The sequence below is a fragment of the Ochlerotatus camptorhynchus genome, unplaced genomic scaffold (genome assembly GCF_037179485.1).
Source record: "Ochlerotatus camptorhynchus isolate MF236.1 unplaced genomic scaffold, CSIRO-AGI_Acam_v1.1 ptg000417l, whole genome shotgun sequence".
In the NCBI taxonomy this organism is placed as follows: Eukaryota; Metazoa; Arthropoda; class Insecta; order Diptera; family Culicidae; genus Ochlerotatus; species Ochlerotatus camptorhynchus.
The window spans coordinates 2,351-28,023 of NW_027040903.1; the positions used below are offsets into that span (position 1 = coordinate 2,351).

The 25,673-nt window shown below is 38.2% G+C and overlaps 2 protein-coding genes across 3 annotated transcripts in view; one reads left to right on the plus strand and one right to left on the minus strand.

Moving 5' to 3' along the window:
* Positions 1-15,286: 15,286 nt before the first annotated feature.
* LOC135711042 (transcription initiation factor IIA subunit 2-like) lies at positions 15,287-15,917 on the minus strand. The gene is made up of 3 exons (XM_065233785.1): positions 15,758-15,917; positions 15,412-15,646; positions 15,287-15,339 (listed from the first exon to the last, which is right to left on the minus strand). The coding sequence occupies exons 1-3, from the start codon at positions 15,827-15,829 to the stop codon at positions 15,299-15,301; spliced, it is 348 nt and encodes a 115-aa protein (XP_065089857.1). The 5' UTR covers positions 15,830-15,917; the 3' UTR covers positions 15,287-15,298.
* A 7,709-nt stretch (positions 15,918-23,626) lies between these two features.
* The window catches only part of LOC135711054 (lysM and putative peptidoglycan-binding domain-containing protein 1-like), a 125,985-nt gene continuing 123,938 nt past the window's right edge, over positions 23,627-25,673 (plus strand). For both annotated transcript variants that reach the window (XM_065233794.1, XM_065233795.1), the window contains exon 1: positions 23,627-24,117. In XM_065233794.1, coding sequence (XP_065089866.1) covers positions 24,055-24,117 — 63 coding nt within the window. In that variant the 5' untranslated portion in view covers positions 23,627-24,054. The remainder of the gene's footprint in view (positions 24,118-25,673) is intronic.

Consider the following 25,673-nt stretch of genomic DNA (forward strand, 5'->3'; position numbering starts at 1 on the left):
TAATTACAGGAAAATTGGAAAAATATTTATTTCAATAGGTTCGTAATGTAATATCCTATCGATTGGCGTATTTGGATTTTTATTTCATCTATAAATGACAAAGTTACAAGCGTTCAAAACCTAACACTCCTTCACCACACATATTTTTTGATTTGCACCCCAGTATAGTCGACAAAGACGTAGTTCTACGTCAAAAGGTTCACTGAGATCTCAGCAAAAGTGACATTTGATTACTCGGTTTTGGATAATGCTTAGCTGAATCGCAGGAAACAAATGAAATGTTTGCTGAGAATTCAGCAAAACTATTTTTTGCCAAGATTTGCACAGCCGAGCTCGGTAGAAAAAACTTAGTGTGTACGGTATGAGCTATAGGTTACGTGCACGCAAAGAAAACCAAGGCATTGTATGCACAGTTGAAACGGGAACCTTATTGGTACGATGGTGCAAACATTATCACGCATACGGTATACCGTAATGCACCGAAATTCAAACACTACGGCCATAAATCCGGACACTTTTAAAAGTTTTAAAGACCAAATACTATTGGAGCAGATACGTAAATTTTATGATAATTCAATAGTGTCGTCCATGTACAACTAAAATAATTATTGTGTTGGAAGTAATCTTCAACATAAAATCAAAACTCTGGAATATAAGACTGTCTGGTATTCGGTGCATTACACACTAAGATTATTTCACAGATTTCTGTGAAATTTTACTGAAATCTGAGCAGTTGAACCTTCGGTAAACAGATCGGTGAATATCAGTGAAAACACAGAAACTGTGGAATAATCTTAGTGTGTACGCTATGTTGCAAATTTAAATTGCAAATGCAAATAAAACCATGGACATTTATATCAAATTTGATTATGGCCCTAAGGCAAAAAACTGGGGAACTGGTTCCATTACTGACACACTTACCATACTGTTGAGAAATTCAACCACAACGAAATGAATTTCCCTAAATATCAAAATTCTGGTTAACGGCTCAATCGAGCAAACAAATTGTAAATAAGAATGTTCTAAACTTTGTTCACAAGTCATTCGCACATTCGTCGTAAACAATCCACGAAAAAGTTCTCCGAAAGATGTCTATATTTGTGATCATTTGCATACATTGGAAAGCCAGAAGATCACAAGACGCTAAGGAGAGGACTTTGTTTCAAATTCAATAAGAAATTCATATTTCACTTGTCCTTTCTTGCTCTTTCCATTGGCAGATTGTTTGTGTTCGGTAAAACAATATATATCCTCCAAAAGATGAACACGAATAAAACAAAACAGCTTGTTTGCTGAAAAATCCTTCGTTTACATGTTTATTTACCTTTGGCGGCGCCTTTGCTGTCCCCTTTTGGCATTCAATACCTCGGATGGCTCTTTTGAGAATGCAAATTTCCATGATTTCTGCAACTCATGGTTCAAATATTCGATTGCAAGTGGGAAAATCGTTTCTTACAGAATCGACCAATCGAAATAAAGTATGCTTTATTCTACCGAAGGGTCAAAGTGCATCTTATGCGCACTTCAGCAATATACCCTTCAATCAATTACGCCACTAACGACGTCAATTCTCACATTATTTACCCCACTTCGATGTCGCCGCGCCCGGGGTGGGTAGGTAGGTACGTGTGTGAGTGTTTATGAGCCGTAGGAGGCGACGTTCAATGGCTCGAGCCGCTCGCTGAAAGGAACCGCAACCACACAGCCAACGGTCAGAAACATCACATAAAAATCAATTTACATCCCTTACGCCTTTTCTCACAGAAGGGCTATCTGCAGCAGACTGGTTCAAGTACCTCAGCAGTTGAATAAGTAAATGCCCAATGGGTCAAAGTGATATATTTTAAACCAGTCTTTGCTTCAAGATCTCAACCAGCATGAAAAAGAGGTTACCCGCAGAATTCAGCCAGCAATCGCAAAGGTGCGGAAAGGTACCAAAGCAATCAATACTATTTGATTTGATTTAATATAAATGCTTCAATAAGCGCAAACAACTTGCCGATATCCCGCAGGAACGAAGGCGAATATTCTTTACAAGAAACAATAATCATGTTAAACATATATGAGTTCGATACCAAAGTCGATACCGCGCCGCGCTGTGAGCTCTAATTGTGATTAATGAGCTATAAATTGTGAACCGATCGATACCGGCACCGTACCTGCAGCAGTGTTTCATTCGTAAGTCAATTCGGCTAATGTATTTATTAAGCTGAATCCGGCCGATCGGTGGATTGCAAAAACTGATCAATCGAACCAAAGCTGCACAAGCAAACGGAGCAGAGCAGAGAGATTTGTTTCCGAGAGGGATATTTATCATTTACATATTCTCTGGCACCGGTTGGGACTTTCTTCTCGTTGGTTGACTTTGCACGCTTTGAACTGATACCGATTTGGGAATCGATGGGAATGAAGATACAAAGTTAGAGACCGGTTGTAAAAATGGCTCAATTGTGATTCGAATTGTTCTCTGAACATTGTGTAGGGAAGAGCAGATTTCAATATTTGAAAAGACAATTACCTAACCGAAAATGAAACATCGAAATTAGTGCCATGCGGTAATGTTAAAATGATTACTTCTACAATGCGTTACTGTAACATTTTCATTTAAAGGTGTTTTCCATACAATTCCATTAATTAGGTATATACTGAACGTAGCAATGATTGCGATTGTGGTGGGAGTCTATTTAAATCGGCATATCTATGTTCATAGAATTAACCGCATCAATGATCCGTCAGCTTATTAGCGTTCCCATTGACTATTTAGGTTATTTTTGTCACGACCAACATAAACCACAACTCACATAGCCGCCCCTTGCACATTCTAGTTCAAGGCAATCACCGAAATCACGAACGACCGACCTTTCAAAGACGACGAAATTCGGTGAGTCATCCCGGCTCAATTTTTGACTAATTACGAATCATAAATTTCAATCAATCTGTCGATTGTATATTGCTCCATAGTTCCCGCTCGAAAGGTTACAAGGCTCAATTTTGGGAGGGGATTTGAATAGAATGTTTTAACACTTTCCATAACATCCACGCATGGCTCGTGCTAAGGTGGCCTCCATAGGTAAAGGGTCAATCAGGCCAATCAATCATGCAGATATCATCAAAGAAAGGCACCGATTACTACACCGATCGCGCAGAGGAAAGTGAGACCCGCTCGTATTGTTGGTAACAAGGCGGTGTTGCTCTTTTGATTATTGTTATTGTTTGGATCAATCTTCACCCGCTGACAGCGGTTTGTTTACATTTCCCGCTGCGGGTTACCTGTATACTATACACATAACTTTGTTTTGCTCTTCGTTTCTACCTTAGCTTGATGCTTCGTTCCTTTCTATGAAAGCACGATCCGCCGAATTCTACTTCGAGAAATCACGTTATTATTTATGCGCCATAATTACGAAATTTATTACTCCATTATGTCCGATTTTCGCACCTTCGCAGACTTTGCTTGTATTCTTCTTAATCATGTTCACCTGATCGTTCCTTTTATAAGATGATGCTTTCATGGTACTACACACCAAAATCAGGATTTCGGTAATTATTATATTTGTTTATTTTTAAAGTTCATTTTTGCTGAATTATTGGTAAAATTGCCTCAATTTACATATACCTTTAAAAGAATTACAACTAATCCGTACAGCACCGAACAGGGAAATGTAAAGTTCTGCTACAGATTTGCATGAAAATTATGCCGAATTTACAATGTTTTGCGTCGTAAACAGATTCTGTAGTGTGATCGCCGGAAAGTTTTTACAATAATTTTGTAATTTCTACGCTAGTTTGTGTTTTGAACAAAGTTTGTATCACCAAATGCATTGCGTCTAGAAAATCATGTCGTGATGGTTTTATACAAAAATATGCAATCTGGAAAAACTAGCTTGTACGCTGAAGTCCATTGCAAGAAATGCCTTTACATTTGTTGTATGAAACATATGCAGAGGATGTAATAAATCCAACCTTACATTTTGTTTTGCGTGTATACACATATAACTTACATTTTGTTTTGCGTGCATACACATATAACTGAACAATCGTATTTCGTTTAACGATTTACTCTTCAAATTCAGAAATGTAATTGCACACAGAAAAAATCTATATTTTACTGCTGATGTAAACATCCATGCATGTAAACTTCCTTTTTGCGTAAACCAGAAACGTGCAAGAAATGTTGCTTATAAAGATGGAAGGTCGCATACAATTTATGGAATATCTCATGACATGTCTCATAAGTTTACACCATCTATAATGTAAACTTATATGATAAATGACGCTCATGTGCATAATAGTTACATAAATTTACACTACTGTATATTCAACCGTTCAGTAAACGCTTTTCCGAATTTCAGTAAATAAATCTATAGAGTGAGACTAGATGAGACTCACCCTAGTGGCTCAACCAAGACTCCCGGATATCTAGCTCAGTAGCATGAGACCCCTGAACTGTGTCACAGGGCCAGCATGCTACTTGGTAATTCGGAGGGGTACGCGGAACAAACTGTGCAGAAACTGTGGGATTTCTTAAGTGATAGTGAAATTAATTGGAAGCTAAAGTGTGGGTGGAAAAAGTCTAGAAGTTTATTAAAATGGAACTATGGTGCGGATGGTTTTATTGGGCTATTATGGGGTGTGTTCTGTGGGTTACTGCTTCCTTGGTACGTACCGGTGGTGTTTGCTGGACGATGGCGGTGATTATATTGGGCTGTTGTTTGACCGCGATGGCGATCCGTGGCTTAATCACTCCGTCGACAATGGCGGATCGGTGTCTTCAACTGGTCTGGAAGATAGCGCGGCGCCTGGTGACTAAAGCTGTGGTCACTACAATGGCGGGTTTGAGGCTTGGGTTTGCGCGTTGCGATGGCGGTTCGCAACCAGGGAATATAGCAATCCCTGTGCAGCTACTGAAGTAGCCTTTTCGGTGTCAACGACGTCTCCCTTCGTTGGCAAACATCAGCTGACCGTGACAAGGCCACCTTGGTCGAGCCGAGAAGGGTCTTCCTCTTTAACAATTAGGACTACCGAGTCCGAGGATGCTCTCCTTTCTGGCAACTATTAAGCCGGAGAGTTGAAGGTCCTTGACATTTAGACCAAGACAGTCGAGACTGACTTGGTCGAAAAGTGCCGATTGTGAGGATATCCGTGGAATAAACCAAAAATAGGTCCTGAATGAACACCAGGAACATAAAAAGGTCGTTTACTGCTCTTTGGTTCACTTTTGTACTCCACTCACGTCTTCTAGACACAAACGCCGGTTTACTTCTGGGCAATGGTTGACCATCCCAGCTATCAAAAGCCCTCCTTTTTCCATCCAGTTTTCAATTCGTTCCTTATTATTTCCTCCATTTTCCTTCCTTGTAGCTTATCACCACCCATCTATATCATCTCCTTTGCCTATTGAGTTTTTCTACCACAGTTGATTATAACACCCTTTCGATCCTGTCACATCCAATTAAGCTTATAAACAAATATAATTTTCAAACTACCTACTAAGACAAATTTATACATTTTTCAATAACAGCAATTTTACCTACAATCCCACTAATCCTACTAACCCAACACTGACACTAAACAAACATTACAGTTTCCTCGACAGTTTCCTAAAACAACATGCACAAATTAAAACCTAGGACAATGTAACTAAACGGTTACAAGAGCTACGAGCAGAGTACTTCCCCCAAAGACGTTCGGATTTGGATGGATTGATAAGAAAAGAGAAAAAAAAATGCAATTTAAGACGTCTATTAACTAATCTGACCTTCCCTTTCTCCCCGCTGATTCTCGGTGACACTCGGTGGGGCCCTTCGACAATAGCGGCGGCGGTTGCTGTTTGTTCACGTCGGCTCCAGACACGGTCTGTGCCGAGCGTCTCCTACTTCACTTTAGCTGCGTAGCAGCGGTCCTTGGCGTTTAGCTGGGGGGATAAGCATGGCTCCTTTATCGGAAACCCCCCCCCCCCCCCCCCCCCCCCGGCGACGATGGTGACGAATCACCGGACCAACTACTCGCCGTAGATGGTCCCGGTAGTCACCGCAGTGCACTACCCAGGCGAACGCTCCTTCGGTTCAGCCTGCTTCGTCCCTCCTTGGCTCTTAACTGCGGTGGCGAGACTGGCTCTACTGGCTGAGCCACCGCAATGAGGACGGTGGGTGTTCGGGGGTCCTTGGGGGTTAGCCGGGAAGCGGAAAAATCCTTGAAATTTAGCTTCCCTTGGCGGCAATCCGACACCCTTCATTTCAGCTGACGAACCACGGCACTTTTCGAGGAAACGACGTCACTTTCACGCGACGATGCTGGGAATTATCCCTCCAGCGGACACACGCCACGAAAACGGGATTCTGCACTAATGCCTGGAATGATTCTACACGAATCATTGAAGAAATTCTGGACGAAAATTTGATAAATTCTAAACTCATTCCTACAGTGATTCTACTCGAATCCTTGAAAGCATTTTACACGAATATCTGATGGGATTCTTCACAAATCGCCGGAGTGATTTTATACCAATCTTTAGTGGGATTCTTCTCAAGTCCCTGGAAGAATTTTACGCAAAAACCTGAAGGGATTCTTCACAAATCTACGGAGGAACTCTTCACGAATCCCTGGAAGAATTCTACTTGAATTCCTAGGGGTAGTCTGCATAAATTTCTAAACAGATTCTACCGGAATCCCTGGATATATTCTATTAGAATCTCTAGAGGTATTGAACAAAAATTCTCTAAATAATCTAGTCCATTCCCTTAAGAATTTTTTTTTCGAATCCCTGAAAGGATTCTATACATACTCCTATATGCACTCTGAATAAATTACTGGAGTAGTACACGAATCTGGATTTTACTTTAATCTCTTAAAGAATTCTAATCGAATCTCTAAAAAAAACTACCCGAAGGGACTTTTCTCAGATTCCTGAATGGATCCTACTTCAATTCCTAGAGATTGTCTCCTCAAATCCCTGCAGAGATTCTTCTCCAATCTCAACGAGGACCCCTTCTGTGGTAATCTTCAAAAATCCCAAGCACCTCAAACATCCGTTGCATTCACTATCTAACGTACTGCTTCTTTCAACAGGACACGGACCATTTCAGCCTCATCAATTCACCAGAAACGAGCGACACCACCGAAGCGCTACACGGTGAAAGCCTCATGGACAACATCAGTTCCGTTCTGGGAATCGAATTGTTGGGTGCCTTACAGGTCAACACAATCACCGAAGACACAACGACACTTTGCACTCTGGATCACACGAAGAGACGCAGCTTCAAAAACAAACATCAATTGTTATGTCAGTGGTCTAATAGCTCTTAGCGCGCTAATGGCATAGTTCCCCTGCCGCATAGAGAGTTGCCGCAATGACATTAGGTTAGCTAAGGTCAGTTAACTGACTGGTGGGAAACGGGAGCTTCAGCATTGACTGTTATGTACGCATTTTTATGATGTTATCTAACAACAATGGTGTGTAGTGTTTACACTATCATGTTTCTAATTCTAATGTGTTATAAATATAATTGAAAGCATTTGAAAAGTAAGATTCTAGTGTTTTGTATATCTAAAAACATTAGTAAACATCTACATTTGAAAACATTCAAACAACGTTTACTTTAAACGTTTTGTACATCTGAAAACATCAGAGAACAACAAACACGAAGTACAATTGAAAACATCCGAATAACGTTTAGTTCTAACGTTGTGTACATCCGAAAACATCAAAAAAAGTTTGGTTCTAGCATCTGGAGGCATCTACGTTAGAAAACATCAGAAAACGTTTACATATAAAAACATCCGAAAAACGTTTAGTTCTAACGTTTTTTACATCTGAAAACATCCAAAAACGTTTGTTTCTAACATCAGGAAACATCTACATTAGAAAACATCAGAAAACGTTTACATTTTAAAACATCCGAACAACGTTTAGTTCTAACGTTTTGTACATCTGAAAACATTCTTAAAACGTTTGGTTCTAATGTCAATAGATTGAAATTTTTGACGTCAGACCGACATTAGAATGGCAAAATTTTGTTCCAAAATTTCTGATGTATACACCATGTTACGTTGCTTAAATACAACTAAATCATAATGTTTCCTAATGTTTGACATCAGGCATACATTTGATTTCGATGCTGATGTAGACATCAAAATCAAACGTTGGGCTAATGTAAATTTCTATTCGGGATCAATAACAACAACAACAACAGCTACAACAACAACAGCTACAACAACAACAGCAGCAACAACGAAAAGGGAGCATGGTACCGGAACAGTGCGGGTTCGAGAACCGAGCGTTCAACATCGATAACCGGTGCGATGATCAGAAAGTTCGAGAGCCTCGCTACTGTAGTCTGGCCAAGTTTGTTGAGGGCAATGACATCGCTAGGAAGAGCTTCAAGAAGTCTAGCGAGTCGAGCGTACAAGGCGCAGGAAAATGAAAATGAGAATACGAAGAATCTGGCCGCATGTTTACTGCAACCGCATGGATCCCCATCGGATATGTCCGAATCCGAGACGGATACGGTGCGAACGTATGGGATCGAATGCCGGAAACTAAGTTCGGCATGTACCAACCCGGACGAGGATAGCAAAACGGAATACGATGACAAAGACGACGGATCAGATGAAGATCAGGACTCCGAAGGTTCAGCTGGAGGGCAGTTGGATGACGATGATGATGATGAGATCGAGGATGAACCCGACAACGATGAGCAATCACATGAGATGACAGGCATTCCGACAATCAACGTGGTCGTCGAACCACCATCGCCGGCAATGAGTGACGAGCTGCGATCGCTTCGGGTGCCGGAAATACGACGACACTCCTGCCATACACCAAACATGTTAGGACCCCGCTGTAATTTTTATACAGTACCGTTGAGGTATACCTGGTAGACGTACCGGTAGGATACGTCAGTTCCCAGCCAAATAAAGAAAAATTCCGGCACGAACCGCCGAACCCGAGTCCTTCAACATACTCGGTGGCCCAGCCAGCATCAAAAGGTCGAGAGCTATCCGACGCCGCCAAAGGAGAAAAGGAAGAAGGTGCTATGAGGAATAAAAGTGTCAGTAGGATCCGACAATAAAAGTGGTAGCTTTGAAAAGTGAAGTGCTGTAGGAGTTTTTACTGTACCAAGTGCGATCATTCCTTGCCACGTGGAAACCTAGTTCGGTAAGCGTGCCGACCCTGAGGCGGCCATTGTAGTTAGGGAGTCTCAGGATTGCTCCTAACTGAGGTGGCTAGTACTTACAGTCTGACGTTTGCTTATGGATTCCATGGGAGTAAAGAGCTACAGAGTCGCCGTCAACGCCAATTCCGGAACAAATAAAGGTAACACGAAATTATTGCAGTCCGCATCGTGCTCTCTTGCCGTGCGGATCTATTTGCTTTTTGCTGAAGGAAGTGTTACTACTACCTAAAGCTACAACAAATTTAAACAGCACTTTTCAGTGCTCAACCTGTAAAAAATTTTCTACCTTGTTCAACTCTTATTCCTCTTCGATCCTTGTTTGGACCCTACCCGAGGTAATCCTTCTTGGATATCGATTTGGAAAATTCCTCTTCGATCCTTCAGATTCTTATAGTAATCTGCTTGGAAGTCGATTTGGATAAAAATTTACTGCCGCCATGGCGCCTAAACGCAAAAGAAAGGGGCAAACTCTTGACCCCCCTTCTGATGAAATTAATTTGAGTAATCAATTTGATTTGCTCACGGATGATGAGAATGATCCATCATCCAAGAAAAATTCTAGTAAACTTTCCCGGCTTAATGCCAAGAAGGAAAAGATTCCCCCTATTGTGATAACCACTACCGATTTCCATGCTCTTCGCATGGAACTTTTGAATTTCGTGAAAGTTAAGTTTTCACTACAAATTGGACGTCGGGGTGAATGCCGTGTATTGGCTGAAACCTTGGACGGATTTAAATGTCTTCTCAAGTATCTTACTGAGAAGAAGCACAAATTTTTTACTTACGACACCAAAACTGAACGTGTGTTCAAGGTTGTCATGAAAGGACTGCCCAGTGGTGAATCCCTGGATCAGATCAAAGATGAACTGGCAAAATTACTTGGAGTTGTGCCACTCCAAGTAATCAAAATGAAAATGAAATCCCGTCCTGGCGATTCGCGCAACGGGATTTCTAATGATTTTTATTTAGTTCACTTCAAGTCTAGTGAACTAAACAACCTTAAGGCCTTAGAAAAAGCTAGCCTTATGCTCCATGTCCGAGTGAAGTGGGAACACTTCAGGAAGACTGGAGGAAATTTCCAAAACCTCACCCAGTGCCGTAAGTGCCAGGGATGGGGTCACGGAACTAAAAATTGCTACATGCCAGCTAAATGCATGAATTGTGGTGATTCCTCTCACGCAAAGGACGACTGTCCTGTGAAGGAAGATCCTAAGAAATTTAAATGTTCAAATTGTGGTGAAAACCACAAATCCAATTTTTGGGAATGTAAGACTCGCAAAGCGATCCTACAATCTCGTTCTAACCGTCAGGTAGGAAACGCTCCACGTTTCCGACCAGGTACAAATTCCTCTGCTGTTAACAACGGTCAGCGAGGAACAAATTCTACATTCGTACCCGTAGGTACAAATATCTCCCCTGCTTCAAATGTTTCATCTGTACCTACTCCCCTCGCTGCTAACAATGTTCAGCGAGTTAATGGAGCTACCTATGCTGCTATTGCAGCGGGTAGAAATCAAAATACTAACCAACGTTCTAACGGAAATTTTGACAATTTTGACTTAGGAAGCATTACTGCCCCCAAAATGGAATTTTTACAGAATTCATTAATTGACATGATTTCTGATATGCTTAAATCTAACTCCATGTTTGATGCTATTCAAACTGGAGTAAAATTTGCAAATAATATTGTCATGACTTTAAAATTCAGTAATGGATTTTAAAGCATTAAATATTGTAAATTGGAATGCTCGATCTCTTAAAGATAATGAAGACGAGCTATTTAATTTTTTAAGAGTTCATAACGTGCATATTGCCGTTATAACTGAAACGTTCCTTAAACCTGACCATAAGGTTAAGAAGGACGCAAATTACTTGATTTATAGAAATGATCGTCTTGATGGACCCTGTGGTGGCGTTGCCATCATTATTCATAGACGAATCAAACATAAAATTCTTTCTTCATTTGAAACCAAAGTTTTTGAAACTTTGGGGGTTTCTGTTGAAACAAAATTTGGACAACTTACGTTTATAGCTGCCTATTTGCCATTCCAATGCGTAGGCCAGCAAAAGAATTTTCTCAAGGGTGACCTCCAGAAACTTACCCGTCATAGGTCTAAATTCTTCATTATTGGTGATTTTAATGCAAAACACCGCTCATGGAATAATGCTCAAAGCAATTCCAATGGTAATATTCTGTTTGATGATTGTTCTGCAGGTTATTACACTATTCAATATCCAAACAGCCCAACATGCTTTTCTTCTGCAAGAAATCCCTCCACTATTGATTTGGTCTTAACTGATTCATGTCAACTTTGTAGCCAACTGGTTACCCATGCTGACTTCGGTTCTGATCACCTTCCAGTAACTTTTGAAATATCCCAAGAAATAATTTGTAATCCCAACAGCTCTACTTTCAATTACCATAGAGCTGATTGGGAGCAGTATCGAACATTTATGGAATATAACTTCGATCCAAACATTCCTTTGCAAACCAAAGATGAAATTAATTATGCTCTTGAATCTCTGACTACTTCTATAGTTGAAGCAAGAGCTGCCTCAGTACCAAAATGCGAGGTTAAATTCGATTCAATTATAATAGACGATGATCTTCAGCTCTTGATCCGTCTTAAAAATGTCCGTAGGAGACAATATCAAAGAACACGCGATCCTGCCATGAAAGTTATCTGGCGGGATTTGCAAAAACAAATTAAAAAGCGATTCTCTGCCCTGAGGAACAAAACTTTTGAAAATAATATTTCTAAATTAGACCCGAGTTCCAAACCCTTTTGGAAACTCACAAAAATTTTGAAAAAACCTCAAAAGCCAATTCCAGCGCTTAAAGAAGGTGGTAAAATTTTGATCACAAATTTGGAAAAAGCTCAGAAACTTGCTAAGCAATTCGAGAGTTCCCATAATTTCAGTTTGGGTCTTACTAGTCCTATTGAGAATCAGGTTGCTCGGGATTTTCTGAATATTTTCTCTCGGGAAAATATTTTTGATGATTCCTGGGGGACTGATTTGGACGAAGTTAGGTCTATAACTAAAAATTTTCAAAATATGAAAGCTCCAGGTGATGATGGAATTTTCTATATCCTCATCAAAAAACTCCCAGAGAGTACCTTGTCTTTCTTGGTAAAATTATTTAACAGATGTTTCCATTTGGCATACTTTCCTGATAAATGGAAAAATGCAAAAGTTGTTCCAATTTTGAAGCCGGATAAAAATCCAGCTGAAGCTTCTAGCTACCGCCCAATAAGTTTGCTTTCTTCAATAAGTAAACTTTTTGAAAAGATAATTTTGAATAGAATGATGCTTCACATCAATACGAACTCAATTTTTGCAGATGAGCAGTTTGGATTTCGCCATGGGCATTCAACTACTCATCAACTCTTAAGAGTTAACAATTTAATTCGTTCAAACAAATCTGAAGGCCACTCAACTGGAGTTGCTCTTCTAGACATAGAAAAAGCATTCGACAGTGTTTGGCATGAAGGTTTGATTGCTAAATTGAAAAAGTTTAATTTTCCACTTTATATTATGAAATTAGTTCAAAATTATTTAACTGACAGAACTCTTCAAGTAAATTATCAAAATTCCAAATCTAATCGACTACCTGTTAGAGCAGGAGTTCCTCAGGGTAGCATTCTTGGGCCTATATTGTATAACATTTTCACTTCGGACCTCCCTGATTTGCCTCAGGGTTGCCACAAATCTTTGTTCGCTGATGACACAGGCATTTCCGCTAAAGGAAGAAGTCTTCGTGTTATTTGCAGCAGACTGCAGAAAAGTTTAGATATTTTCTCTTCTTATTTACAAAAATGGAAGATTTCTCCCAACGCTTCCAAAACTCAACTTATAATATTTCCACATAAGCCTAGAGCTTCGTTTTTGAAACCTAGTAGTAGTCACATAGTCACTATGAACGGAGTTCCAATTTCCTGGTCAAACCAAGTGAAATATCTTGGATTAATACTTGACCAAAAATTAACTTTTAAAGATCACATTGAGGGCATTCAAACCAAATGTAACAAATATATAAAATGTTTGTATCCTCTTATAAACAGGAAATCCAAACTTTGCCTGACGAATAAACTTCTAATATTTAAACAAGTTTTTAGACCGGCCATGCTTTACGCTGTGCCAATATGGTCTAGTTGCTGCACTACCAGGAAAAAAGCACTTCAAAGGATTCAGAACAAAATTCTGAAAATGATTTTGAAGTTGCCTCCCTGGTACAGTACAACCGAAGTACATAGAATTTCGAATGTTGAGATTTTAGCACAAATGTCCAACAAAATAATTAATAATTTCAGACAAAAATCGTTACAATCCTCAATTGCAACGATTAATTCCCTTTATACTTAGATAAGATTTAGTTTTAGTTTTTAGTTTTAAGATATCAATTGTTATACTGACATGCAGGTTAAAAAACCTGTTTAAAATACTGAATTGCCAAGACAGGAACAATGTAAAAACACTTAGATATATATCATAACAATTAAGGCTGGTACGTTACTGCAGTAACTGGAGCACCTAGGTTAAAATGAAATGTAATTTATTTTGAATTTGGAACAAATAAAGAGTTAAAAAAAAAAAAAAAAAAAAAAAAAAAAAAAAAAAAAAAAAAAAAAAAAAACGAAATTATTGTAGCACATTTAATTTGCTCTCAAATTTTATATATATATTTCAAATAAAAACCAAATTTGTAGGGTGGTTCAATCAAGCAAAGATGGGACGGTTATGCAAATGTCGGCAGTATAATTCTGCGTGAAATTCGATAAATCATGGATTTAATTCAAAAGTGCGTCAAATATGGTGCCTCCATGGTAATGTCGAAAAGTTTGATCCATTTCTTAGTTAAATGGCCTTTCAAATCTGTTTTGGTAGTACAATTCGAAAATGGGAAAGGAAGGCCCAGCTCCTGGCCCTGTTAGAGTGAGCAGACATCGAGTCTTCTGTACTTAAGTAAATTTTCAGTCGAATGCTAGTTCATCACTTAGAGAATGCAATGCAAATTTGTGGTTGATTAATTTATTGCACAAGCTGATGATTGAGTTGTATGCTACTGATGCCCTGAATCTCATCGAAAGGGCACAACAACTGGTGGAGATGAACCAAGGTTGGAATGCCGGATCTGAGGTGGATATTGTCTGTCAAATGCAACGCTTCGCAGGCCGGTACTAGCAAATATTAGTTTTGTGCTGTGCGCAGTAACCTTCCAGGAAACTGACTTTGATTTCAGGTTATCGATGAAATGGTGTCGCGGGTGGTCTTGTCGGAAACAACATATTCGAAACAAATACCTACAATAAGACGAACATCATCCTTCTTTCTCAATAACGTTGACCAGCAGGTTCTCACCGTTTATCAGTGCCTCGACAATGAAGGCAACCTATAAGATGTTTTCATAATCATAATTTACTTTACCTTGAGATGTGTAAGCACTGTCGATTTTTGCACTAGGGCCAATAAGTTCACACGACGATTAGATGCACCAGTATTTGGCCTTACTGGAAATGCATAAAATATTGCCTAAAATCGAGTTATTTGCTGTTTCAGCAGTTTGTTAGCCAGATGGGTAAGAATATTACCCAGTAGGAGAAACTATAATTTGAAATCAATACTAAACCTCAAAATTACCAAAACGTGATCTGATATTATATACTCAGTACATGCTTCTCTACTCATCTTGAATCACAAAGTTCCTAATATATTCATGATATATTTACATTTACTATGATTCTCCGCTATGGCCAAAACACATTCACCCATATTCTTGTTCTAGTTTGAACCGTTCGATCCACACGAAAACAAAAATATGGCTCGAACGAAAACAAGCATATGGTTGATTATTTTGAGATTTTCCAAAACTTAGCGAAATCAGGGAATTAGGTGCGAAAAATTATGGTATTAGTTTTTCATTTCTGCAAATACGGACATAGTACGACATAGGCTTATTTTTCAACATTGTTGATTTAATTTATTGGGAATTACAGCTTCTTTGTCCATATGGTTGGTTATAAACTACAGGAAAACCCATGGGTGAGATGGGTGTCATATAAAACAGAAATAAAAAGCAGAAGCACTGCAGGTTGGGACTTTTGAACCAGTGACTGGGCTTTCTATCGATCTGTCCGGCCAATATCGTCATTTACGTTAGCATCTGCAAAGAACATTGAAATTAGGATGATGTTAAGTATTTTACAAGCTTCCAAGTAAATTAATCTAAACTTACTCTTTCCATCACACGCCACAATTTTGACTTTGTCCACTTTTGCGAATTCATGCACCTCCCGAAATTCGACATCATTCAGCATCAGCGTCCACACGTTATCGCAGAAGCGGTAGGTGTTCAGCTTCGCTGCCTTGAACGTTACCCTGGATTTGACTCGGTTCGATAGGGCTGCATTGATGGATTTGTCGAACTGAACCAACACTCGGACTGCCAATGCCGGGGTAATTTGACCATACTATAAAATATTTTTTTAGAACATGATGCATATCAATAATTTAGTCGAGTGCCTTCATTTTGTAAAATTCCATACGGAAGTCATGCATGAAATAAGAATGAATTAACTTACCTGAATCAGCTCGTCCAATGTTTCCTGTAGTGTATTTCCAAGTGTGGTATTACGATACAACTGATAAGACATGTTTTAGCGTAGAATAATGAATATTTACTATAGCAATTCAAATAAATTAACTTTCTTGACTCCGATACTACGATTAGTTTTGGTTCGGCCCCACAAACAAAACCAAAACAACAGCCATCAATCGGGCACGGACTTTGACGTTTCTCTTTTAATCGTTCTTCACATTTCATCTGAAACTCACTGTGAAGGTGAAAGCTGCACACGTTCACACATTTTGCCAAGAGCTGTACTTGTTGCAAGGTGAGTAGAACCTGGGACGGGACTTGACAATCGGGTAGCGATTTCGAGCCAATTTTCTGTCCAATCCGAGCCAGTTTCTGATTGGTCGATTTGACAGTAGCGATCGTAGAATAAAAAGAACAGAGGGATCGCATCAATCTGGCTGGCAGTGATGCTGGAATCAATGATGACGTTAATGGCGTTATTAAATTGTTTATATTTGCGAAAGTAAAGTTGGAAAATAGGGTTCACGGCGTGCTTTAACCGAAGGATATTCTTGTTTGTTTATGGTTGTTTTTATTTTGTTAAGCAAAAATGATGTACAAGGATCTAAACTGCGGTAGAAACTCCGAATAAAATAAAAAAATCAGTCTGCAATCCTGGCATCATTGTTCAACTTCGTCAAACACCAAGCACAACTTTCCGAAGGGCATTCTTCAAAAACATTAAGAAGAGTGAGAAGCTCGATTGTCAAGTCCCGTCCCGGAGTAGAACCTGTGGGTGATGAGAAGTAATTTTTTTTTTCAATATTGTGTGTGGCAGGATAATTTCTCAATCCCTTTTAGGTACATGGTACTACACAGCAAAAAATGTAATATCGATCAACGTAATTCAAGTAGTGAGCCAATTTAAAATCGTTAGTTTCGTTTTGATTGTTGGTATACCGCTACCTGTGGCGCGCATAGTCAATTCCCTTGCGTTTGACGTTTACACACTACCACCAACAATCAATACGAAACTAACGATTTTAAATTGGCTCACTACTTGACTAGCCTATTGGTCCCAAGCAAACGATTAACGTACCTCATTCGAATCGAAATTCTACTACTGCACAATGTTTGTTTTGATTCGCTATGAAAGTTTGACAGATAAAATGAGGGGTGAGTGGATTTTCCTATGTTTCGAGGGGTGCATCGATTAGCTTGGGGCCGAAGATAGTACCAGAGCTGAGCCAATAAGTTGAGCACGTTATTTCGGGACCTTCTAGTCTTAGAGTTACCTCTATGGTACTGTCAAAAACTTTGCAAGGAAAAGATTTTTTGACAATTTTACAACTTTTATTCTAAAAAATAGACTTTTAAAATTACAAGCCAAAAGTGAAAGAAACACTTTTAAATCAAAAAAATTATTTCATATTTGAAAAATTTCATAGTTGAAACTACGAAATTTGGGAAACTTTTAATTTGATCATGCATTATTCTTATAGCAACAATTTTTGTTTTTTTGTGATACCAGAGCTGAGCCAAAAAGTTGAGCACGTTATTTCGGGAGCTTCTAGTCTTAGAGTTACCTCTACGGTTGCATCGCGCTTATGAGTGGCGCGCTTCGACCGTAGCCAAATGAGAATTTAACATAAGCGCGACAATATTGACTGCGCTGAAATAATTGATGCATCGCTATCAGTTGAGAGCAAACGCTAAAGGCCCACGCACATTAGATCCGGATCGGACGCGATGCGGCAAAGGGACAGCTAAATCTATTGTCTAACTGCCAAATTTACGTCAACGCAACGCAAACGGATCTAATGTGAGTGGCGCTTAACTGAATGTTGCGTACTGCTCACCATAATAAAATTGTTATGGTTATTTAGTTTAACGACGTGATCCGGTTATAATCCAAACCATTTGTAGAATATTTGAACCATTTGGGTTACCATTCGTTTATGGTATTTTTATTAGTGCAGTCCAAGGCGTTAGACAGCTAAGATCATCAAATATTTCTAAATATCATGGAACATATTTAGGTACATATCTTCAAATACTACACACTTAGAAAAAATTACCGACTTCGGTAATTCATTTACCGAATTCTCAACAGCTGAACGGTCGGTAATGTTTTCGGTAATCGAGAACATTACCGAAAAATCTGTAAACTGGATCAGCAAAATTAGCTGTCAAATTTACCGAACGATCGGTAACGTTTACCGAAAAAATAAGCATGATTTGTAATCGACTTTACCGGAGAACTGTAATTTTTGAGTCGATATGGAAAATGAAATTTACCGAAAGATCTGTAGTTTTTTAAAAGGTTGCCGACTCAACTGTAATTCGCTTAAATATTGTTTCAAGGTATTTTCTTGGTTTTATCAATTGAATTAAATATTTTTTCCTTATCCTTTATTTTATTTTATTCTTACGGATATGCTTTTCGTAAATCTAAAAACCCAAAACTTACTCGGAGCGCTGGCGGTCACTGCAATCCATGCAAATATTTGGCTCTAGTTGTGGTCAATGTATTAAAGTTGAAAATTGCTGCCGGTATAAAATTTCTCTTCTTATATGATCATTGATATGTCGGTGCAGTCCAGTAACATAGCCTGGTACTTGCGACCGACAGAAAAAACAAGCAACAACATCGGCCATCTGTAACAATGGGTGTTTATTTAGATAACGAAATACCATTACTTACGGAAAATATCTACGATTTGCTCATCTTTATGCGTTGCAGCTGGTCCATAAAAGCCTCCATCATTTCACTTTTTGTTTTTCATAACAGTTTCCAGTTACACACTTTTTTTTTAAAGGTCGAAAACACATTACGACGGATTTGACGTTTCTCGCTGTGAAAGCTACCGAACTCGGTAATGGAACGCTTTGTTTACCGAAACTTCAGTAAAAATATTTCACCGAAGTCAGTGATTAAGCTGATTTACAGATCTGCCGGTATTTTTTTTACCGTTTTCGTTGAATTGAAATGAAATCACCGAAATTCGGTAATTTTATTTACAGTTTTCAGCAATATAGCGAGAAAATACCGAAACATCTGTAATTTTTAGGATTACCGATCTAAGACGGTAATTTTTTTTTACCGAACTCAGGGTCTCTGTTTAAGTGTGTGCTCAACTTTTTGGATCAGCTCTGGTACTATCTTCGTCTTCGGTCCCAAGCTAATCGATTCACCCCTCGATACATAGGAAAATCCAATAACCCCTCATTTTATCTGTCAAACTTTCATAGCAAATCAAAACAAACATTGTGAAGTACTAGAATTTCCACTAGAATGGGGTACGTTAATCGATTTGCTTGGGACCAATAGGTTAGTCAAGTAGTGAGAGCCAATTTGAAATCGTTAGTTTCGTATTGATTGTTGATATTATTGCGTTCAAAATTATTTTCTCTGTGTGTGTATGATGAAGCTTAAACAAATGTCAAGAAATTTCCATTGATGGGTAACAGCTACTCATTAACGTATAAATTTTTTGATGAAACAGCCTCCAATCGATCAGATGATCCATTTGAAGTTGTTTCATCAAAATCAGTTAAGAAAGGATTAGATGTGAGCAATATGGCCGTCAGATTATTTGTCAACCGCAGCTTTAATAAACCTCTAAAACCCACCATCTAAAAAAAAATGCTATTTGATGCAGATTTCAAAATTTTATAAAATCCTTCTAATTCTATAATATTTTTTTTTTTTTTCAATTATTCTATGGTGGAGGAAAACTTTATCACCACTGAAATCACAGACAAACAGACATATTTAACACTCGCAAGATGTTAATCGAACAAGCATTTAACGGTCAATTTAAAAGTATCGTAGTTGGTTGCACCACCATTGAGGTAACTCTAAGACTAGAAGGTCCCGAAGAAACGTGCTAAACCTTTTGGCTCAGCTCTGGTACTATCTTCGGTCCCAAGCTAATCGATTCACCCCTCGAAACATAGGAAAAACCAATAACCCCTAATTTTATCTGTCAAACTTTCATAGCGAATCAAAAAAAACATTGCGTAGTACTAGAATTTCAACTAGAATAGGATACGTTAATCGTTTGCTTGGGACCAATAGGCTAGTCAAGTCGAGGGGGGCGACACATCTTAATCTCAAGTTTAGATGCTCAACAAATCTCACACTAGCGAATCACTCTTCGAAAAATCTTCTTTCATTTGTCGCATCTACTTGCATCGCGCATCATCTTTTTGCAGGAAATCTTCAGAATCGTCATCAATCTTCTTTCTATCTACTCAGCGTGCGCGCAGCTACCAACAGGAAAACACAATCTTTTCTGCATCGTAGATAGAGTCGTCCCCCTCGAGTCAAGTAGTGAGCCAATTTAAAATCGTTAGTTTCGTAATGATTGTTGGTACCACCACCTGTCAATACCCTCGAGAATTCCCTTATATAGTCAATTCCCTTGCGTTTGACGTTTACACACTACCGCCATCTGTTCAGCGTACTAGGTACTACCACAAACGAAGTGACAGACGGAGCGGCTCGAAAATTTTGGTGACGCACCTGCTATTGCAATTTTTCAGTGTACCACATGGCAACACCACTACTACTGGATTGTACCACATGGCAACACTACTAATGGATTGTACCACATGGCAACACTAAATGTACTAGAATGTTTTGGTTCTATCTTTTTCACTCTACTCTAAACTGAAATGCATAAAAAAATGACAAAATGATACACTCTTTGCACACTGTCAAAGATCATATTGCACACAAAATCAACTATGTTCAAATCAAAACAAAAATACTAGCCCATCTGGTGGCTGATGGCACAAGCTTCTAAGAAAATTCTATTACAGCGAACCACATTATTTTAATTGATTTCTTCGCCAGTTAGTCGTCTGTCACTTCGTTTGTGGTACTACCCACCACAGTGTACTCAACAGATGGCGGTAATGTTTTAGCGATGATGTTTTACAGTGAGAAATATTCAATGTGTTATGTCTGTTTGTCTGTGATGTAATCTTCAAGTGCTTTCACGTGAGAAATTCTTTAAATATATATTTTCATTTTCCGTCACGTATACGTCGTGAAACCTCTCAGAGCAAAAAAGAAATGTAATATCGATAAATGTAATTCAAGCTGATGTATAAAATGATGATTTAATAGCAAAAAACAGATACAATATTACATCAATGGATGTAATTTTGATCGCAAAATCGATGTACATCGTACAACCCAAGTAACAATTTCCAGTTGAAGAAACGCTTTCGTTTTGATTTTGTTCAGCTGCATGTTGAATAATAATTGCACAATGTGTTCACTACAACTTTTATAAAACCCTTGTTTACACTGGTTTGGAGAACCTATACAACTGCAACACAAAGGTGTTGTCTAACGTATTCAGTAAAACGTTTATCGAAAATCAATTTATTGTTGAAGAAACGCTTCCATTGTGATTTTATTCAACTGCATGCTGAATAATAACTGTACAATTTGTTTATTACAACTTCTGTAAAACTCTTGTTTACACTGGTTTGGAGAACCTGTTCAACTACAGCATTATATGTATACGCGGTATAGGAGTAGAAGCAACTTTTATACAACGTTTATAGATACATATTTAAACTCAAGCTTTATTATTTTGGTGAAAGCTCTTATACAACGTTTGTAGACACTTCTTGACAGCTGCTTTGAAATTTAGTAGATAGTAAACATGAGAGGCGTTTGTTGCACTCTTTTATGACTCCTAAATTATCATTGTACAGCAAGCGGTGAAAAGCGTTTATAATGACTCCTTAACAACCGGATAGAAGCAACTTTTATACAACGTTTATAGATACATATTTAAACTCAAGCTTTATTGTTTTGGTGAAAGCTCTAATACAACGTTTGTAGACACCTCCTAACAGCTGCTTCGAAATGTTTTAGAGATTGAACCTGAGAGGCGTTTGTTACACTCTTTTATGACTCCTAAATAATCACTATACAGCAAGCGGTGAAAAGCGTTTATAGCACTTTTTAATGACTCCTTAATAACCGTTGTGTAAGTACTCACAATATTCACAGATTAAAATTAGTTTAACAATTGTCGTGGTACGCCAAAATAATTGCTTGTACAGTTTTTATTAATTTAATTTATTTGTGCACATTGGAAAAATATGTAATTATGCCATAATTCACATTCTGTGATCATGGAGGAAGTAGTAACAAGCATCTGTTTAATCTTTGATTGATATTCTTTCAATTAATCTCTCTAATCATTAATTGAGAGAATTGATCTAGAAATGTTATCGTTGATTATATGATATATGTCTTAAATTAATGTTTGCATTTATTAATAACACCTATATATAATTTACCTCTACTCCACCGAGGGTTTCTCGAAGCAAGATTCGAACTCATGATCCCGGATTGCCAGCCGCTTCTGTTTCCATCTGCTCTATTCTTGAATACATATTTTGATCATATGAGAGAAGTATATCAAGCTCATCTTGAGTGACTTCTCTTGCAGTCGAATAATCATTGCCTTATGGTTATATAAACATGCCTATCACTTGTGCTATTTTTAGCAACAAAATTGTGGTTGGTCGAACGTAAACAATCATTTAAGAGTGCTCCAAGCAGTTTTTGAAGCTTTTAACCAAATGGCAATACAACTACATTCTTGTACAACTCTGGAAGCTATTATTCAACGTTTGATCAACTCAGGTGTTGTATAACAGCACCCAATGGTTTGTTTTGATGCGTTTATTTCACGTTCTATATAGCTCTTGTCAATCAGTTTAACAAAGGTGCTATAAAAGTTATCGTAGGTCTTATAAAGCATATAGTTAAACCGAACGTAAACAATCATTTAAGAGTGCTCCAACAGCTTTTAAAACTTTTAATCAAATGGTAATACAACTACATTCTTGTTCAACTCTGGAAGCTATTATTCAACGTTTGATCAACTCAGGTGTTTTATAAGAGCTCTCAATTGTTTGTTGGGAACGTTATGGATTGACCTGGTTGCAGCAGTTTGGATGTAATATTCAACAACTTTTTTTTCTCTGTACAGTACTATAATAATCATCTTCATACATAGAAACCTCCAGCGCAATCTCACGAACACTAAAACCCAACATCTGTATATAAAAATGAAGAAGAAGAAGAAGAAGAAGAAGAAGAAGAAGAAGAAGAAGAAGAAGAAGAAGAACCAAAAAGGTATCACGATATCACAACTACTTAAAGAACTCTATGCCAAAGCAGCAATTAATTTTGTGACGTGACAACGCTTTGTCAATCCTGTGACAAAATGCTTGACCAAATTTACAAATATTTTTTTTAACCTGGTTGCATCGTCACTTAAGTACACATATAATTAACAACTCGTGTGACAAAGTTCAGTGGAGTATTTTGACATGGAGCAAAAATTATAATGTATCACCAACAAACGGATTAAGCTGTCAAATATTTTCCGATTATGGATTTTTATAGGATATCATCTAAGTTTTCCAATAGTATTGATAGTTTGTTGGATTTACGCATTATTTAGGCATGAAAATATCCAAAATCATCAGTGCAATGTCAAAACGTTGTCAAGTCACACTAAAGGCCGGCGCACAATAGATACGTTTTAAGGTTTTTTGACAGTTAGCCCATGCATTATCTGTCAAAAAACCCGAAAACGTATGCATTGTGCGCCGGCCTTAACTTCACTCCGTTGTACGGTACCATGTATTTATTGAGCGAATCATATCTCCTTCAAGAGAGAAATAAAAATTGATCGTTCTCTCTTTCCTTTCATCGTTCAAGTTCATCTCCAACCGGGAAAGATTATTCATTATTTAGTCTGCGAGAGCAAAGCAAAGAGATTACGCATATTCACGTGTCGCAGTTTTGATACACAACAGTGTGTCTGAACTAGCCAGGAAAGGATCACTTCTCTTCATATATCTAAGCTTCTGTAGTGTTCAAACTAAACTGATAACACGGTGATGTGAGAGTAAGCAACAGATGCTACCGGTGGTTGGATTAGTATCGGAATCAGTATTCTATAAACTGTCGACCAGCTGTTTTGTGTTGTACGGCCGAATAGAGAGAAAAAAGTGATGATTGTGATAACAGATTTAGCAATAATTTAAAGCAGTGTCATGATATAGCCGTTGTGCGCTGGCCTTTGCTCTTATCAGTGAGCTAGTTTACGCGACATGAAAGAGTGTTTATAGATGCCAAAATAGAAACGCAAAATTCTTTCAAACTCCGCAGTTCAAAAGTGCCTTCTGTATGAGATTTGATTAATATACTACAGTGCGGAGAGTGTAAAATCTTACGAAATATTGTAGAAAAACATGAGTCTTGATACAATGAATGATATAGTTAAAAAGTACAAGAACTGGAAATCTTACATCAAGGTACGTAGATCAGATTAAATGTGTTAAGCTACGATTGATTTATTCTAACAATTAGCACCAATTTCTTAACTGATACCCTCAATATATGTGTTGCACCAAATCAGTGCTGTTGGTGCCGCTTCTGGCTTTGTTGGTTGGCGTTGGATGGATGGTTGCTTTGCACTGCAACGACAGTGAAGCAATTTTTTTTTCTATTTGTCTGACGAAATGAGCGAAAAAAACAACACGATAGCGAAATGGTGTTGGGGAGTCTAATGGCCCGCGAATAGAGGAGAGTGGTTCACCAGTATACGTTTCCATGTGTATAGAGTACAGTGAAGACCCTCCACTCCTTTTGTGTGCTTAACGCTTCGTTTGGTCCATCATCTGACCGCACGGAATTTCATCATACTCGCATACACGTTTCCCGCAGCTTCACTTCTACTATCACGAGCTGTCTTTTCAGTTCAGCTCAACAGATGTTGATCGTTCTGGGCAGTTGATGCAGTTCTTTGCTCTTTCTTTCTCTGACGTGCACTTTAGATCGATGCTAAAAATCATAACCTTAAGCAAACTTGAGGAAGATTTGTTTTCGTGGGAACCTACTAATACATAGGAACTACTTACGAAGACGTTTCATGACTCAGCTGATAGGGGATTTCCCATTCAAGTAGTCAAACGCTTACGTTAAAGGAAGTGTGTTTCCAAAACGTTCTGTTTCAAAACGTATTTATTGTGTAATTGTGGTCATTGAAAATTGTGGGAGATTAACAATTTTCATTGTCCACAATATCGCACTTCCAAGTGCAGTTACCCGTTGCAACTCATGTAGACAATTCCTAGAATTACCCCTAGTTAAATTGACCGATGTGGACGTGTTGGTAAAACGCCCACCTAAGATGTATCATCCCCTATAATGTCCGGTATAAATACTCTGATAACAATCACAATATACATCCGTAAGTTTCCATAGTGACAGCAGTTCTCATAACGTACCTACCTGATGATGATAGAAATATGCACGTTATCTCACAGTTGATCGCACTCTCTATGCCATTGTTAATGAAGATAACGACTTAACCATGAAAACTCTTCTCAATCTATTTTCTTTTACTAAGTTTAGTGAACTCATTATGACGTCAAACTATTCGGCAATTCGGTCATGATAGTTCATGATGCTCATAATTCACTGACATCTTCAAAAAAAACCTCATGAAACGCTGTCGATCATTGTGCATGTTGAATTGCACGTAGAGTTTACAATATTGAATTGTGTAATACCTACTCTGAAAAGATCAATGTTGATTACTAAGAATTGAGTTTTTGATTACGAAACCGTCATGGATTTTCATTTCTTAAAATGATGTCTGTTGGGACCTAAACTTTTTCAAAAACCGAACTCTTATTTCATAAGTTACTAAATTAATTGAACTCATGACAAAAGATTTTATCAAATGTTAAGCCTTGCTTTAAGATTGCGGTAAATTTTCCAATGGCATATGGTTCTACATGGAGCTGAAAACAACAACTAGTAGTTTAGACAATTCGAGAATCGCTCAAATGGATGATCAAAGCAT